General features: G+C 39.4%; 2 protein-coding genes across 7 annotated transcripts in view; one reads left to right on the top strand and one right to left on the bottom strand.

Annotated features, from left to right (window-relative positions):
• Nucleotides 1–3,192, top strand: part of dlg3 (discs, large homolog 3) — an 81,137-nt gene extending 77,945 nt beyond the window's left edge. For all 6 annotated transcript variants that reach the window (XM_080901345.1, XM_080901349.1, XM_080901348.1 and 3 more), the window contains one exon: nt 10–3,192. In XM_080901345.1, the coding sequence (XP_080757471.1) occupies nt 10–116 (107 nt within the window). In that variant the 3' untranslated portion in view covers nt 117–3,192. The remainder of the gene's footprint in view (nt 1–9) is intronic.
• tex11 (testis expressed 11) lies at nt 2,554–14,613 on the bottom strand (the record flags this gene model as incomplete). Its single annotated transcript, XM_080901350.1, has 29 exons — nt 2,554–3,625; nt 3,970–4,137; nt 4,725–4,845; nt 4,949–5,057; nt 5,166–5,315; nt 5,491–5,557; nt 5,769–5,882; nt 7,341–7,411; nt 7,523–7,600; nt 7,712–7,752; nt 7,863–7,916; nt 8,555–8,640; nt 9,194–9,318; nt 9,446–9,548; nt 9,705–9,842; nt 10,139–10,224; nt 10,394–10,545; nt 10,677–10,755; nt 11,000–11,081; nt 11,167–11,262; nt 11,354–11,411; nt 11,488–11,573; nt 11,697–11,777; nt 12,005–12,124; nt 12,234–12,314; nt 12,398–12,477; nt 12,961–13,045; nt 13,342–13,454; nt 14,586–14,613. 29 exons carry the CDS (start codon nt 14,611–14,613, stop codon nt 3,554–3,556), a joined length of 2,724 nt encoding a protein of 907 aa, XP_080757476.1. The 3' UTR covers nt 2,554–3,553.
• Nucleotides 14,614–14,738: the final 125 nt, after the last annotated feature.

The raw sequence follows: 14,738 nt of genomic DNA, 5'->3' as shown, positions 1-14,738 counted from the left end.
TGCCTTCAGCTATTGTACAGGGTGACTCACTAGAGGAGATCTACAACAAAATCAAGCTAATCATTGAGGAGCAGTCTGGGCCCTACATCTGGATCCCCTCCTCAGAGAAACTCTGAGCTTCCTGCCGTCCTCTCTGCATCGGCACAGAGCTCCCCTCCTGCCTCCCAGAGACCCCACCCAAGCCCAAATAGCCCCTCTCCTCACCTCCTTTTTGCAGATATGTTTCATATCAAGTTTTAGTGTCATCATTATGTTACTCTCTAAATGAAAAAGAAGTCTTATCACCATTACTGTGACTGTGCACACCCCTGCATGAGTTTCTCAACAAATCCATTCAAGACTGGAAATGCCATTCCAAAGGAATTTGACAACCGCAAACAAAAGGGAAAAGGAATACATCCTTTCGTGAACTGGGACTGACTGAAGATCAGAAGGTTTTGCAGAAATCTGGAGAGGAGTTGGGATTCAAAAAGAAGTTTCAGGGGATCAGAGACAAATCATACCAAGTTGGAACACTTTGTAAATGTTCATCAAATCACATTATAAAAGACACGCAAGACAAGAAGTTGAAGACCAATAAAGGGTTTTTTCTTTTTTTTCTAAAAAAGACTGGATAAATCGAGCCCTGCTGATGGTACTGTTCAAGGAGTCATCTCTCTTGTTTATAATGACTGAGGAAATTAGTAGAGGAGCCTACAAACTGATCTATTTATCACAAACCAGCTTGCTGTTTGGTCATCTGCCAGTTGTCTGTGCTGCAGCTGATAAAGACATCTTGGGAGGCAGATCAAGAAGAAGTGCGTTGTGAATCTCTACATTTATATTATGAAATCACAAAATAAATGATGAAATCCTACTGAGATTTTACTACATATTAAAAACTACACATTTTACACTTCACTAGAATTGTCAATTTGGAGGGCTGTTAGTTCCTTTTTTGTTTTGTTTTTGTTTTTTTTGTTTTTTCTTGTGGGATTTTTTTTGCTTGTGGTTTTTAGCTGCTCTGTGTAAAGGACGGGGGTAGAGAAGTGTAACTGGGCTCTCTGCAAAACACCAAACTGCCTTACATCAAATACAAATTCTGTTTTGTGACTACCTGTTGTCTGTGAGGGAGGCTGAACACAATTGATGAGGAAAATCTTTCCTATTTGTGACCTCCAACTGTCAGGAGGCCTGACTTGAGTGCAATAGATTAAGAAAAGAAGGAAAAAAAATTGCCTCTGTTGGCACTTTCCCTCCCCTGTATTTCAACCCTCTTCCTTTATAATTAAAGAAGAATTTGGCCAATGGATTGCAATTTGGATAACCAGAGCCTCCCAACTCATGTTGAGCAGCAGATCACCCTATTACACTCTCTGCCTTCCCAGAGGATTCTCTTCTGATTGGTCACACGGTACTATCGTATCTGCCGCCATGATGGTGGCCTTAAAACGGGTAGAACAAGACAATAATTGTATTGGATGTCCTAAATATTAGAGTAACTATAACCTGTTTTCGATTGCCCCCCATCCCCCTCCCCCGTCCACCAACCAAAAACACTAAAGTTGGGTTTGAGAAAACCTACGCTTTGTGCATCTATAAATCGATGAATTCTTAATCTATTGTTGGCAGGTGCTGAAGCACTGTGTTGAGCTCTTGGCACGTCTGGGGGTGAGCTTGGCCAGCTCAGGAATCTTAACATACAGATACCATTTCCCCGTGACTGAACAGCCACGTTTGGGCGATTGCACAGTTGTCAAATGTGAACAAACTACTCAAAGGCACTGTTGCTTAGCTAAAGCTGTTTCCAAGTGGACAGTGTAATCGGGCTGTACTGTCTTTTTTCTGCAAGGCTGGGAGCTTGTTCAAGGCCATCAGTTTGGTAACCTTTGAGTTTGCTTTGTGGCGTCACCAGGATTGAAATGACCTGCACCATCCTTCCATGCATATCTTGGCACTATACGTTAATGTGTGCATGTGAGAGAGCACGTCTGAAGGAGGAGTGCTGTGGCCCTTGACCCTGTGAACGCTTTTGCTTTCTTCCTCAGCTTTTTTTTTTGGGAAGAGTGCAAAGGGATATACTTCTTTTTTCTCCTCAGAGAGCCAGACCCAAACAAGAAGTGTTAACCTAGACCCCTGGGTCCCTTGCTCTCTCCCACCCACAGAGCACCTGTACCTGCAGGCATTTTCTGAACAGGTGTGCCCACCTGCCAGGCACCACTGCTAAACCAGCTGTCATTACCTGTGTCAAAACCAGAGTTCAGGGAATTACCGAAGGGAACAGAGCCATTTATAAACTGCTTGCAGACTGTTTCAAAGGGTGTGGTAGCTGTACGATGTAAATAAGCCCCCAGCAGATCCCCCTCACCTGTGCTTCATGCATGTGTGAATCAAACTGGGACAAACATGTTTTATAGACCACAAATGTCAGGTAAGTAAAGTTTGAGCTACTCTTGAGATATAATTTCCATACAAATGTGCTGTATTGTTGGTATTTCTCTTCAAATGCCTATTGGAACACTAACTAGTCAGTTGGGAATTCAGTTCCCTCAAGTAGGGCCTGTCTACATGTGATTTCTTGTGGAACGTGTCTGGGTGTATAGATTTTAAAAAAAAAAAAAACAATATATTGTAAAATAAAGTGATGCAGGCAGAAACCTACACAATATCACAGGAAGCAGGAGCATTGATCAGTACATTATTAGAGGTTTAGAATTGGTCCACTCTGGCGTTTAGTTGAAATACAGCTGACTGTTAACAATGTGTGTGGTATTCATACCTCAGTCAGCCATGTCAAAGCCCAAAGAACTTGATTTCATTTTACACTTTTCCATTGAGGTTGTGATAAGATGGAACCTGAATGCCTCTGTGTGTGTGTATAATTGACGAGGGTCTTTGTTCTGATGAGAGAAATGACGACATATATACTTTTATTTTTTTGGGTGGGGGGACAGGGTTCTTGTTTGTACTTTTGGGTGATGATATGTTTATGTTATAGCACATCTGTGCAGTAAGTGCTTGCAAACATGAACCCTTTGATTGTACAGTAGTTTCCTTCCTGTCACTGCAGGTAGTACAGCCTATCAGGACACTCGGCCTCATGGTCTTCCCTGTCCTAGTCATGAGGGAACACAGTCCTGCAACTTTTGTTTGGGTTTTATTTTGGGACTTGACAAGAGTTTATTTGTTTGAAAATAAAATATGTGACTCAGATATGATTTTAATGTGCCTTTTATTCTACTTTGGGATACAGATTGGCTTTAAAAACAACTACTGCAGTGGTAGATTTATTTAATTTATTTTTTTTTAGTTTCTGTTGGAAAAGTATAAATGGATAGGAGCTTAGAACAAATGTTCAGGTAAGAATCAGACCAGAAATGAATGTACTAGTCTACCAGAATACACCACAGTTAAAATAATTTAAAAGAACATACCAAACTGGAATTTCTGGTAAATGTTTCTCATAACATTGAGAACGTTAGGGTGTTGAAAACTGAACTGAATAAACGTAGGTAGGTTTCCCCGAAGAACAGGCGTGCACCAGGCTCCCGACAGCTGACCTATACCTGTTTGTCTATTCTTTCATGTTGACATTTTTCTTTGCTTTGTCCAATCTGTCCAGGATTTTGCTGTAGAGACCAGACATCTGTGGGTACATAAATAACAGCTGTATAACTAAGCTTTTTATACCTCTATACAATGGAGCAGTTACTTTCATTGCTGTGTCCCAGTTTAACCTTATGAGACTGTGTTTTATTGCCATACTTTTCTCTTGACAAAGCTGCAATACTTAAAGGATCACCTCTGGTGAAGTTCCTTGAGCTAACTTCAAAACTATAATTGGTGTATTTTGATGAGCAACCCTGGAGTTGTACAATGATATGTAGATTTAATTCTGCCAAAAATCTGTATTTAACAAAGCAGCAGGATGATTTAAGCTACTATCAACCCAGTGTTTCATCCCCTTCCTTCTCTCCACCAGTCCTCTACCTGTGTCTCATAGCTCTCCTGTAGAGATCCCAGGTGGCGGACAAAGCTCATGGCCAGGCCACACCACTTCTCAGCTTCGGGGTATTGAGCCAAGCTGTACAGCAAAATCCCAGTGTTCCAAGCCTGAGTCAGCAACCACAAGGTCTCCATCTCTGGGAAGTCGTCCGGCTACGGAGAAGAGCAGGAAGATGTTCAAAAGGCCACCTGGGTTACTGTCTTGTACAAATCATTTTCAGTGGGTTGAGGCAGCAAATGCCAAGTAAACTTTCATCAAATCCTGTCCATTTGTATATTAACATTTACTTATGCTTGTAAGTCATAAAAACAGAGCATGAAACAAACTCAGTGGAGACGGTTCATTCATATTTCACAACACTTTAATCTTGTCCATTTACTTTGATCCAAAGAATTCCACATCTTTCAAGTAATAACTCAATATGAAAGGGGAAATGTGCGCTGCCTCTAAAGCTGCATAATGTCTCAATAATTTCATGTCTCTTTCAGAGCTGTAGTTCACCGGCAGTGTGACAACTTGTACAGCGCATTAACATTCAAATTGGCAGGAAGGGGTGGTGAATGGAAGCATCTGCTAATTGGAGTGCGGCTGATAGCCCATTGATAAAAAGAGGCTTCTAGAACAGCAGGCAAGCATGGAGTGGAAAAGAGGGGGTGAATTATATAGCAGGAGCATTCCTGTTGGAGGGAACAGGAGGTGGGAGCCGAGGGATGTCGGTGTGTGATTGGTGCTGACTCACTGCGGCTGCAATGATAGACAGGGCCTCCTCGTAGTAGTTCCACACCTCCTCGAGCACATGGGCCTCCACCTCTGACACGCCACTTGGGAGGGACAGCTTGATAAGGCTGTGAACACACTTGCTAAGATGAGGACACAGAAAAATAGTCAATAACCTATTCATTAAAAATCTAAAAAGAAAAAAAATGCTCATTAATGAAATGCTAAAGGTAGTGATGGTTGTGCCTGCAGTGCGCCAGGTCAGCCTGTGGTTGTTTCTTGTGCAGAAAGAGAGCAACCCTCAAGGCCTTCTTGCACAGCAGAGGGAAATAGGCTGGAGGCTCCATTGCCAAGGCTACATAAAGGAAAGACAATTAGAGCATAGAGTGAATACTGAAAACACTGATGTGTTTCTTTAGGTATTTCAGCACAGACATGATTAATAATAGAGGGTCTTTTTAACCTGCCATGGTCTCTAACATTTTGGGTTCAACACTTTCAAGCTCCAACACAGACTCCAGTATTGCCTCAACTATGGGATCATTCAGTTTAGCACGAGCTTCAAACTCATACAGCAGTAGTAGAGAGTCTGTCGGGTCCATTGGAAAGCTTCCTGTAAATTGAGAATACATTTTTATAGCTCAATTTCATGAAGTAGACTTAAAAAATTATGTCAGCTTTTTAATAACATATAACTGTGTTTAACTCTCCTTTTCTGTGTTTTAAATAGTTTACACTTTGCAAATAAAAATTGCTTTTAGTTTGAATAGTGTAGCTGCTAAATGCACCTGATGCTTTCAGGGTTTTCCACACCTCTGAACAGATCTGAATGTGCTCCAGAGTCTGAGTGAACTCCTGGAACCAGACAAACATGCAAAGCATTCTGGATTAATCATCGCCACCTAGTGTTTAGTTCCTTTTCAAAGGCAGGGGGATTCAAATTAAACACCTACGCTAGCACCAATGATGTTGTTAGTCACCTCTCCTCTCCACTGGTCTTGGTAAATTTCCATCCATGTGGAGTGAGAGTGTGCTAAATGTAGGAGATGGGCAGTGGGTGGCACACCTGGGTAGGGTGAGAAGACTTCCTGCCGAGCTCCAAAGAAGCAGCAGCAGCCATTAGCAGACATGTCCTCTGGCCCATGAGGAGAGTGCGATCAGGTGGGCACAGCTGGGAGAACTATAGGTTCATGTAGAAACCTTAATATTTATTTATTCTTTTATTTAAAAAAGCTCTGTCATTGAGATCAAGTTCTCTTTTTCAAGAGTTTGAGACTGACAGGTAGGCACAAAGTACAGATAGACAAATAGAACTTTTAAAAATCTTCCAGTAACATCATAATCTGTGGGCTTATATTTTTGTAGTTCATTTCGTTTGTAGGCAGCAAAGACTCAGTTTTTACAGTTTGAATAAGAACACAGCACAGCCACTGTCAGAATAGACATTTAGACACAGTGAATAGACATTTAAGCACGTATGACAAAGGAACTAACACATGATACGCTACATGGACAAAAGTATTAGGCTACACCTCTTATTCACTGAATTCAATAAAGCTATGGGGTTGTTTTTTGAGGTTTGCCTGGACCTCCTAGCAGTAGTGAAGGGAAATCTCAATGCTTCTGCTTACAAAGACATTTTTGACAATTCTGCACTTCCAAATCTATGGGAAGAGGTTGGAAAAGACCCTTTTCTCTTCCAGCATAACTATTCCCAAAAGAACAAAGCCAGGTCCATTAACGTGTGGCTGGATAATTTTTGGTGTGGTAGGTCTTCGCTGCCATCATCAAACACCTTTAGGACTGAAGTAAAATGGAGACTGTGATGTCCAGCATCAGTCATAGTTAAATGGGCAGAAACTCCAACAGACACACTCCAACATTTGCAAAAAACATTCCCAGAAGCGTGGAAGTTGCTATAGGTGCAAAGAGGGGATCAGTGGTCATAAAGCTCATGTAAGTCCATAGTTTTGTACATATAATGTAGGAAAGTATTTCTAAAATACTGTATTTAAATTCTGACTACGTTTAACCAAAAGTCAAAGTAAGTATAGCGCTTTTCTAGTCCCTAAGGACCCCAAAGCACTTTATACAACCAGTCATCCACACATTGGTGATAGCAAGCTACATTGTAGCCACAGCCACCCTGGGGCGCACTGACAGAGGCGAGGCTGCCAGACACTGGCGCCACCGGGCCCTCTGACCACCACCAGTAGGCAACGGGTGAAGTGTCTTGCCCAAAGACACAACGACCGAGACTGTCCAAGCCGGGGTTCGAACAGGCAACCTTCCGATTACAAGGCGAACTCCCAATTCTTGAGTCACGATCGCCCACTAGTAAGTTGAATTTCTTATAAATAAGATCAAAATAATTGTATATGGGGTACTTTTAGGCATCAGGGCATGTATGTAAATCAGACATGAGAAAATCGCTGGCAGAAATCAAACTTTATAGATCCAAATGTAATGGTATGTATTCCATTAAAGCTAAGGTTAAGGAACACATATTATTGTGAGTGTAAACTGATACGTTTCTATTTATAAAGCAATGTTTATTCCTGTTCAGGTGCTTTTGATCTACACCCACATAGAGCAGACATTGATTAATTCACCTGACAAAGCTAAAAAGGACACTTGCCTGGTAAGAGAGCACAAAGAAATCTCTCATTTTGTCAGGGCTGCTCTCGCACTGCAAAGCCAAGTTCCAAGCTGTAACAAGGACACACATGAGCACACAGACAAAATGAAGGTGCTGCAAGATTTTAAGTCATAGCACACCACGTTAGATTGAAGTGAAAAGAAGAGAAAGAATCTTAGCACCAATCTTTCTGAACCAGTTAGCTTCCTCTGTGCGTTGATCGACAGTCATGTGAGAGGGGTGTGAAATTGTCTGCAGAGCTGAAGTGACGGCAAAGAAAACATCCGAGGGTTATGACGCACAACACATGACACTGTAGTTGAGACACTTCCACTCACAATGCAATTAAACCCTCATGGATTTGCACTTACCCTTTTTTAGATGCGGCAGCAAGACATCCAGACTTACATCACTGCATGGAATGAATGTAGGAAATGTAGATCTGTTGTTGTTTTTTTCAGTTAAATCAGCATCAATTTGAAATATGAAAACATTTGGTATTTTCCCTCTTTCTCGCCTCACCTTATTTCATCACTCAATTTTTCTATTGTGGAGAGAACAAGCCGAACCAAACACCTAAAAAGATGAATGAAGAAATTGGCGTTGACCTCCTTTCTTTCACCTACTAACTGTATTATACAGAGACATACTTTCAGTGAAAATGTGAGGGAATATAGGTCAGTGGATCATAGAGGTGTGTGGAAAACTATGAGACTAAATACAATCTCTGAGCCACCTCTACTAAATGTGTGACGCAGTACCATCATGACCCAATTCGAGATTTAAACATGAGTCATTATTTTCAGATCTCAAAAACCAAACATGATATCCATTAGCAAAGTTAGATATTAGCATCAAATGTATACGTATCTAAGACTGCATCCAAATCAAGACAATAAGAATGCAAGCACATAATAAAAAAAAACGCAATTATTCACAAGTGGAAGCTTTATTTTTATTTTTTTAAGTTACCATGAATATTAACTCGGGGTTTCAAATTATTAAAGTACCAAATTAAAATGTTCTTTGTGCTCATGATGAGTGTATGTAACTGTATGTTTATTTAATAACAGCCTTATGTGTAAGGCTCTGTACTCAATCTGTTTTTGGCTACATACTGTCACATCATATCATTCATGTTAGATACTATTTTAATAAAAGTGAGGTTAAAATGTTGCTTCTTTTTTTTAGGTTATCCTTAAGTTTTCACATACCTCAGAGCAACCAGAACCTGTGCTTGATCTTTGGAGTGTTCACACAAAATCTCCAGTGCTTTCATGGCGGTTTCCTGTTGTCCATTCTGTCACAGAGTTAGAAACTTTCTCATCACCATTAATGCCACCCACCACCAATACTTATCGATGCGCATCAGAATCACATAGTACACTAAAGAAAATTCAAGCTGATTTAATAACTGAAACTATTGATTATAATAGCTGGGGAAAGTTACAGTCACACCTCTTTTTGTATAATAGTATAAAGTATGTAACTATTGAGGAAGGACTGCAGTATAAGTCTACACGAACAAGAGTTGAAAAATATTTAAGCTTTATCTTTGATCCCAGCTGGCTTGGACATTTTCCTGGAAAGGTTTAACATTCTCGATCATCTTCTCAGTGATGCTATTCTTCTCAGCCCCTTCTGCACAGGAACCAGTATGAGTTCAGTGACAAGGACATAATCCCTCATCAACTTCCCACTCACAAAAACTGCCAGTTTCTGTCCAAGCTGCAAATAGCACTGATGAGGCGCTATATCATCATAAGACTGGGAAATGTAATAATAACTCAATCAGACCTAAACTGAAGGACTGGTGTACAGAAACGAGCAATGAGTCCTGTGATCAATTCTACCTCCAGAGCAATCTGAGCAGCCAGACTCAGGAGATTGGAAGCAGCATCCTCCGACACCAGCAGTCTGTCCTCACAGGCTACAGGATTCTTGGACAGACGTCCCATTGCATGCAATGCACCTGAGGCTAGCAAAAAATAAATAAATCAGCCACATCATCAAAAATAATATGGTGAAAATATTGCTGTTATTATGGCAACACTAGTATGATTTATAAAGCGCCCCAGTCCCAGTAAGTAATCTTTTTTAGGTACCTTTCTCTGCCTCATTCTCCTGCACAGCCACCTTGTATACGCTAAACTGAGTAAAAATGTTGTCTGGATCACATCTCTGTGCTTCCTTAATTGCTTCTTTGGCCTTACAAAAATTAAGATTTTTAATACAGATGAAAACATATTTGCATGCAGTAACTGTAAAAAAAAATATGCCAGGGACACCTTCAGTTGTCACTAGTGACATATAAATACTGGTGTTCTTAAAATTACCAACTACAGCAGCCTCAAGTTCTCTTACCTTTTCCAGTTGCTTAAGTTTTAGGAAGCAGGAAGCTCTGTTTCTTTGCAGTTTGGCTAAGTTGGGCTCCATTTGACCTCCCTTGAAGAGACTTAAGGAGTAGTTATACCACTGAAGAGCCTCAGAATAGCTTCCAGCCTGGAAACACAAAGTTAAACTTTTGTCCATGTGAAAAGTAAAGCTCTACACTGAACCTATGCTAAATAAACTACTTACTTATGGTGGAAATTCAGAAAACAAGAACTAACACTATAGGAAAACTTCTAACATACACATGCTGTTTTATAAGGAAACATCAAACAATACCTAACAAGGGTTAGGTGGACCTTTTTGTGGCCACCTGCCTGTTGTGAAGCAACACTGCAGATTGTGAACATGCTTATAAGTATGCATGTCTGTATGGACTCTAAAATGCATTGTGAATAGATGTGTACCTCAAAGTACTTGGATGCTTTATCCCACAGCAAGACATGGAGACTTGTAAGAGCCTGTGTGGTCAGCTGTTTGCCTGTACAGTGGCCTATGTGGGTGTAAAAAAATGATCATACTAATACAGTAGCACATTTAAAGTATTATTCATTCTTTTTAATACTATACGCAGTGATAAATATATAGTATTTGTCATGCAATTTAGTTTTTTTCTGTCTTAATTTAGATTTATTATAGTACTGATAGCAAAAATAAAGTACCAGTGATAACATCCTCAATCTTCTGTTTGCCCAGCAGCTCTTTGCCTCTCTGCAGCAGCAGCTCAATGTGCAAGACAAGAGCAGTTCCCAGGTCAGGGGATGTCTCAAAGTGCTGACACACACGTTTCAAATACTCAAAAGCCAGCGCTTCTCTAGAAAAATAACAGACATATTCAGATCGATAAAATATGCCTGAGACTTAAAAAAAAGATGCTTCTTTCTGTATTATATATTTCTACAAAAAACTAATGGGAATTATTACCATACAAACAAAGATTTTTACCTCTTTTCAGAGATTAATAGTTTCACTGTGCTTAGGCACAGCTCAAGAGAAACTTCTGATTCCAGCATCTCATTAAGTCCTGAAAATGAATTTTTAAAAATGCTTTTTAATGTGCATTTGTAACTCTGCTGAAGTCATCTACAGAGACATATTAACTCTTTCCAAGGCTCTCGGTATAAGTATCTATTGCTACTGTAGTCAGAACAGCTCTAAGAGAACACCTAACCCACAGTTTTATCACTTTGGAGACTAACAACCCACTGCAGCACCAATCAAATTCTGTCTAAATAACTCAATATGTTCTGGTTGTGGTATCAACTAACCTGCTCTGAAGTCACTGTCTGATGACTCACATCTCAGGAGTATTTTGATCTTTAAGTACAGTCCATATGTGCTCACGCATTCCTGTCAAATTACACAATTAGCTGAAAAGCTGAAGATTCCTCTGCTTATATAAATAACAATCTAAAAATGATTCCTAATGTTTTACCTTGTTTGCTAAGCTAACAGCGTTGACCGCCTTCTCTGCAAACTTCTCACAGTCCCACTCCAAATAAACAGTGGCGAGGAGCCGCAAAGCCTTGGCCTATTGTAGGGAAATTAACATCACTTTTATTACAATTGTAATTCTAAATGACAGTCATGTTTGTATGAAAGTTTATATTGTACTGTCTTACCAAAACTTCAGATCCAGGGCCATATTTCATATTCATTTTCCCGATATCATAGCTTTGACTGAAACGGAAACATTTCTCTTCGATTGCAACCTTTATCAACATTTTTCTTGGGAAAATGAACATTAGAATATTACCTCAACCAAAAAGCAGTGTCTTCATACTTCCTCACATTGTAAGCATCTATTCCAAAGTTGTAGCACATTAGGGAGAGGTACGCAGTCTGTATTGAGAAAGTATAATCACAGTTAACATCCCCCACACATCCCATAACAATATGTAGTGTAAAAGTGAAAAATCAATATATAGTGTTGTTATAATAGCAACAGATGGCCTTTTTTCTTACATCCTTTGGTAGTCGCAGCAACATGTCTTTACAACGCTGAATGTAGGCCACAGCCTCTTTGTTATTGCCTTGAGTTATGGCCTGTAAAGGAGAACAGATCTGAACTTATAATTAAATGTCAGCAAACAATATAATACTCCCTATTAGCTGTCAGAAATTTACCCCTCTCATTGTTTCTCAGTTCACATTTTAGCTGTCTCACACTTCACACTGCAAGTCTGTCAGAATGGCACTTCCTAAGCTGCCAAATATCACAAGAACAAATATTCACATCGAAGGTGTCGAACATCACATGCGCCACAGCTCACCGATTCTGCTTGGTATGAGAGAATTCGAAGTAGATCCTTCTCCACATCCTCCTTGGATGAACTGATGTCAGCTGTGCCATTGCCTCTGGACATCAGTTGGCTGTAGAGGATTTCAAGGCTCTGGAGATATTAGATTCTGAGTCATTTCTAAAAACATGGTATTTGTGTTTGCTTCAAAACCTACACAGAATTAAGAGACTATCAGTATGAGTGTTATTTTCTTCTTCACCTTGACAGCAAGGCTTAAGTATTTATCTGCCATCTGGGGATTTTTGCAGTCCAGCCAGGTTCTCCCTGTTTTGCTGGCCATCTGTAAAGATTAGACACTGACAAACATGCCTTGTCCTCCTGAAACATTGGGCACTCACAGAGGCTGCCTTCAGTACTGCTTACCAGAATCTGCTTGCGAATGGTGCCCTCTGTTGGGTTCTCAGGCTCACAGCAGTACAACAGACTGCATGCAACATGACGCACTGTAAGCATAGTGAGAGTATTTGAATGTGAGGAGAGAAGATCCCAAAATACTACCACTGTAATAAAGCATAGAAAAATGCACAGTGGAACACAATCAGTCTTGGACTGGCCTCCTCAGAGTCCAGACCTCAATATTATTAAAGTCAAAATGGGATCAAAGTGGGATCATCTTGACAGAGAACTGAAAAAAGGCAGCCAACTTCCAAAGAAGAGCTTTGAATCTCCTTCAACAAGCCTGGAGAACTATTCCTGAAGACTACTTAAAGAAATTACAAAAACCTTTAAAATTTAGGATGGGTTGAACAATAAAGGTGCTCATACCAAATATTAACTTTGAAACTTGTTAGAATAGTACAGACTGAGTTTTTGTCTTATATATTTCCATGCACATTTGTATGTTTAAATGCATTTCTGTATATATTTCCTATTTTCCTAGCAAAATACGAAAAATAAGGGGTGGAACAATACAAATACAAATTTACCTTGGGCTTTTTGAATTGTACTTATTGTGACACCCACATTCTTAGTAACTCCCCAGTTCCACAGCTTGATGGCACACTCCTCCAGCTGTAAACACGACAACAAAAAAAATTATGCCAGCTTCTTGTATATGAGTATTAACAATATTACATTAAATTAAAGTCTTTAAACTTCATGCAACTATTGCAACAGTCATATAACTTGTAGTAGGTTAGATTAATTCAGCAACAAGAATATTAGCGGTGTAAAAAAAATTATTCAATAAGTATTTGTTAATTCTTCATTTTATTTTATTTTTTGGGGGGTTTTATAGTTATACTATAACTTTACATCACTACTGACTTGTGGCGTATAGTTAAACAAGTTGGCATGTTTTTGTCTACCTGCGGATCTGGTATTTTGGGCAAAGCCTCAAGTGCAGGGACTTCAGAGAAGAGCTTCTCTATCACTTCATCATAATCTGTTAGCTGCTTTTGCAGCAGGAGCTCAGTAAGACCTGTGTATTAAAAAAAAGTCAACAAAAACAGACGTTGACAGGACACAAACAGGGTAACAGTGGACATGTTGGCTTCTGAAGTGAAAAGTGACATCTGATTTTTCATGCAATAAGAATATCCGAATTTTCTACACTATAAAGAAAACCAGATACTGTTTGTGCAAGACAATAAAGTGTGGGACATGGAGAGCACCCCACTTTCTTATTCTTTTGTTTAAGTTAAAAATCTGTCTTAAAATCCAGTTTGACTACATTAATGTCCTTTCTCATTTCAAAAATAATTCAGATATTCTCTTGTGTCTTAATGTTAGGCTATTAGCACTGAAATATTAAGACAATTATTAATGATTGTTCATCTTTTAAGGTAGAATATAATCTAAAATGAAGTATGAGTCATACATCCCAAATTAGGTTAATTAGTTGCCATTTTAAAAAAGTATTCATTTACATATTAGCAAGTTAGGGGGCTAGCTTGTTATAATAATGTAAAATATAACGATAATTCACTGTGGCTGGTGACCAAGATAACACGAGCAGTTTAGTGGATAACATGAACCCCAGTTTTATGCCTCTAATCATCTGTATTATCAGGCTGCACAAAATGTATAAAAAGTCTATAACAAAGCAGTTTCTTTAAAAATTCTAAGACCCTGTTTGAAATACACATAAGGTCTTCAAGTACCCTTTTTACCCATTGAATAAAGAGAATGTACTCTCCATTAAAAACTGCTTTAAAAGTTTCAAATTGTTACCCAGGTGTAGATTTGTACTTACAAATGTAGATGGCAGCCTGCTGGCTAACGTTTTCTTGCTATAGTCCCAACAGCAGTAAGTTTTAATAATACAACTTTTGGGATTTTCAGACTTTGCCTGTTTAGTTCCCTTTATCTTTTAGAAAAATAACTATTACTTCCATGGCCTGAGTAACATTTAGCTAATATACCAGAGGCACAAAACTGTTATTAGCTATTGGGCGTCCAGATAATAGATGCAACTTAACAATTTGTGAATTAGCTAGGTTGGAAGCTAAATTAACAACTAAGCTCCAGCTCCAGTTGGTACCCAATATGGTTTCGAAAAAACACTTTAATAAATAAATAGGTGGGTCAAGAGAAAGAGTCAGTTACTCACTTTTCACAGTTGAGGTAAGTTCCTCCATGTCTAACTTTTTGTGGAATAAAAATATCTGTCAGGCTAGGTGCTAGCAGCTAGCTCCTCACTGAAATGTTGGCATTTGATTGACAGCGATCACAAAAGCCCGCGAAAAAGAGAGCGAGGTTAGCA

Source organism: Rhamphochromis sp. 'chilingali' (assembly GCF_963969265.1).
Source record: "Rhamphochromis sp. 'chilingali' genome assembly, chromosome: 13".
Lineage (NCBI taxonomy): Eukaryota > Metazoa > Chordata > Actinopteri > Cichliformes > Cichlidae > Rhamphochromis > Rhamphochromis sp. 'chilingali'.
The sequence above is the reverse complement of the archived record's forward strand: the minus strand, read 5'-3'. Positions and strand labels throughout refer to the sequence as shown.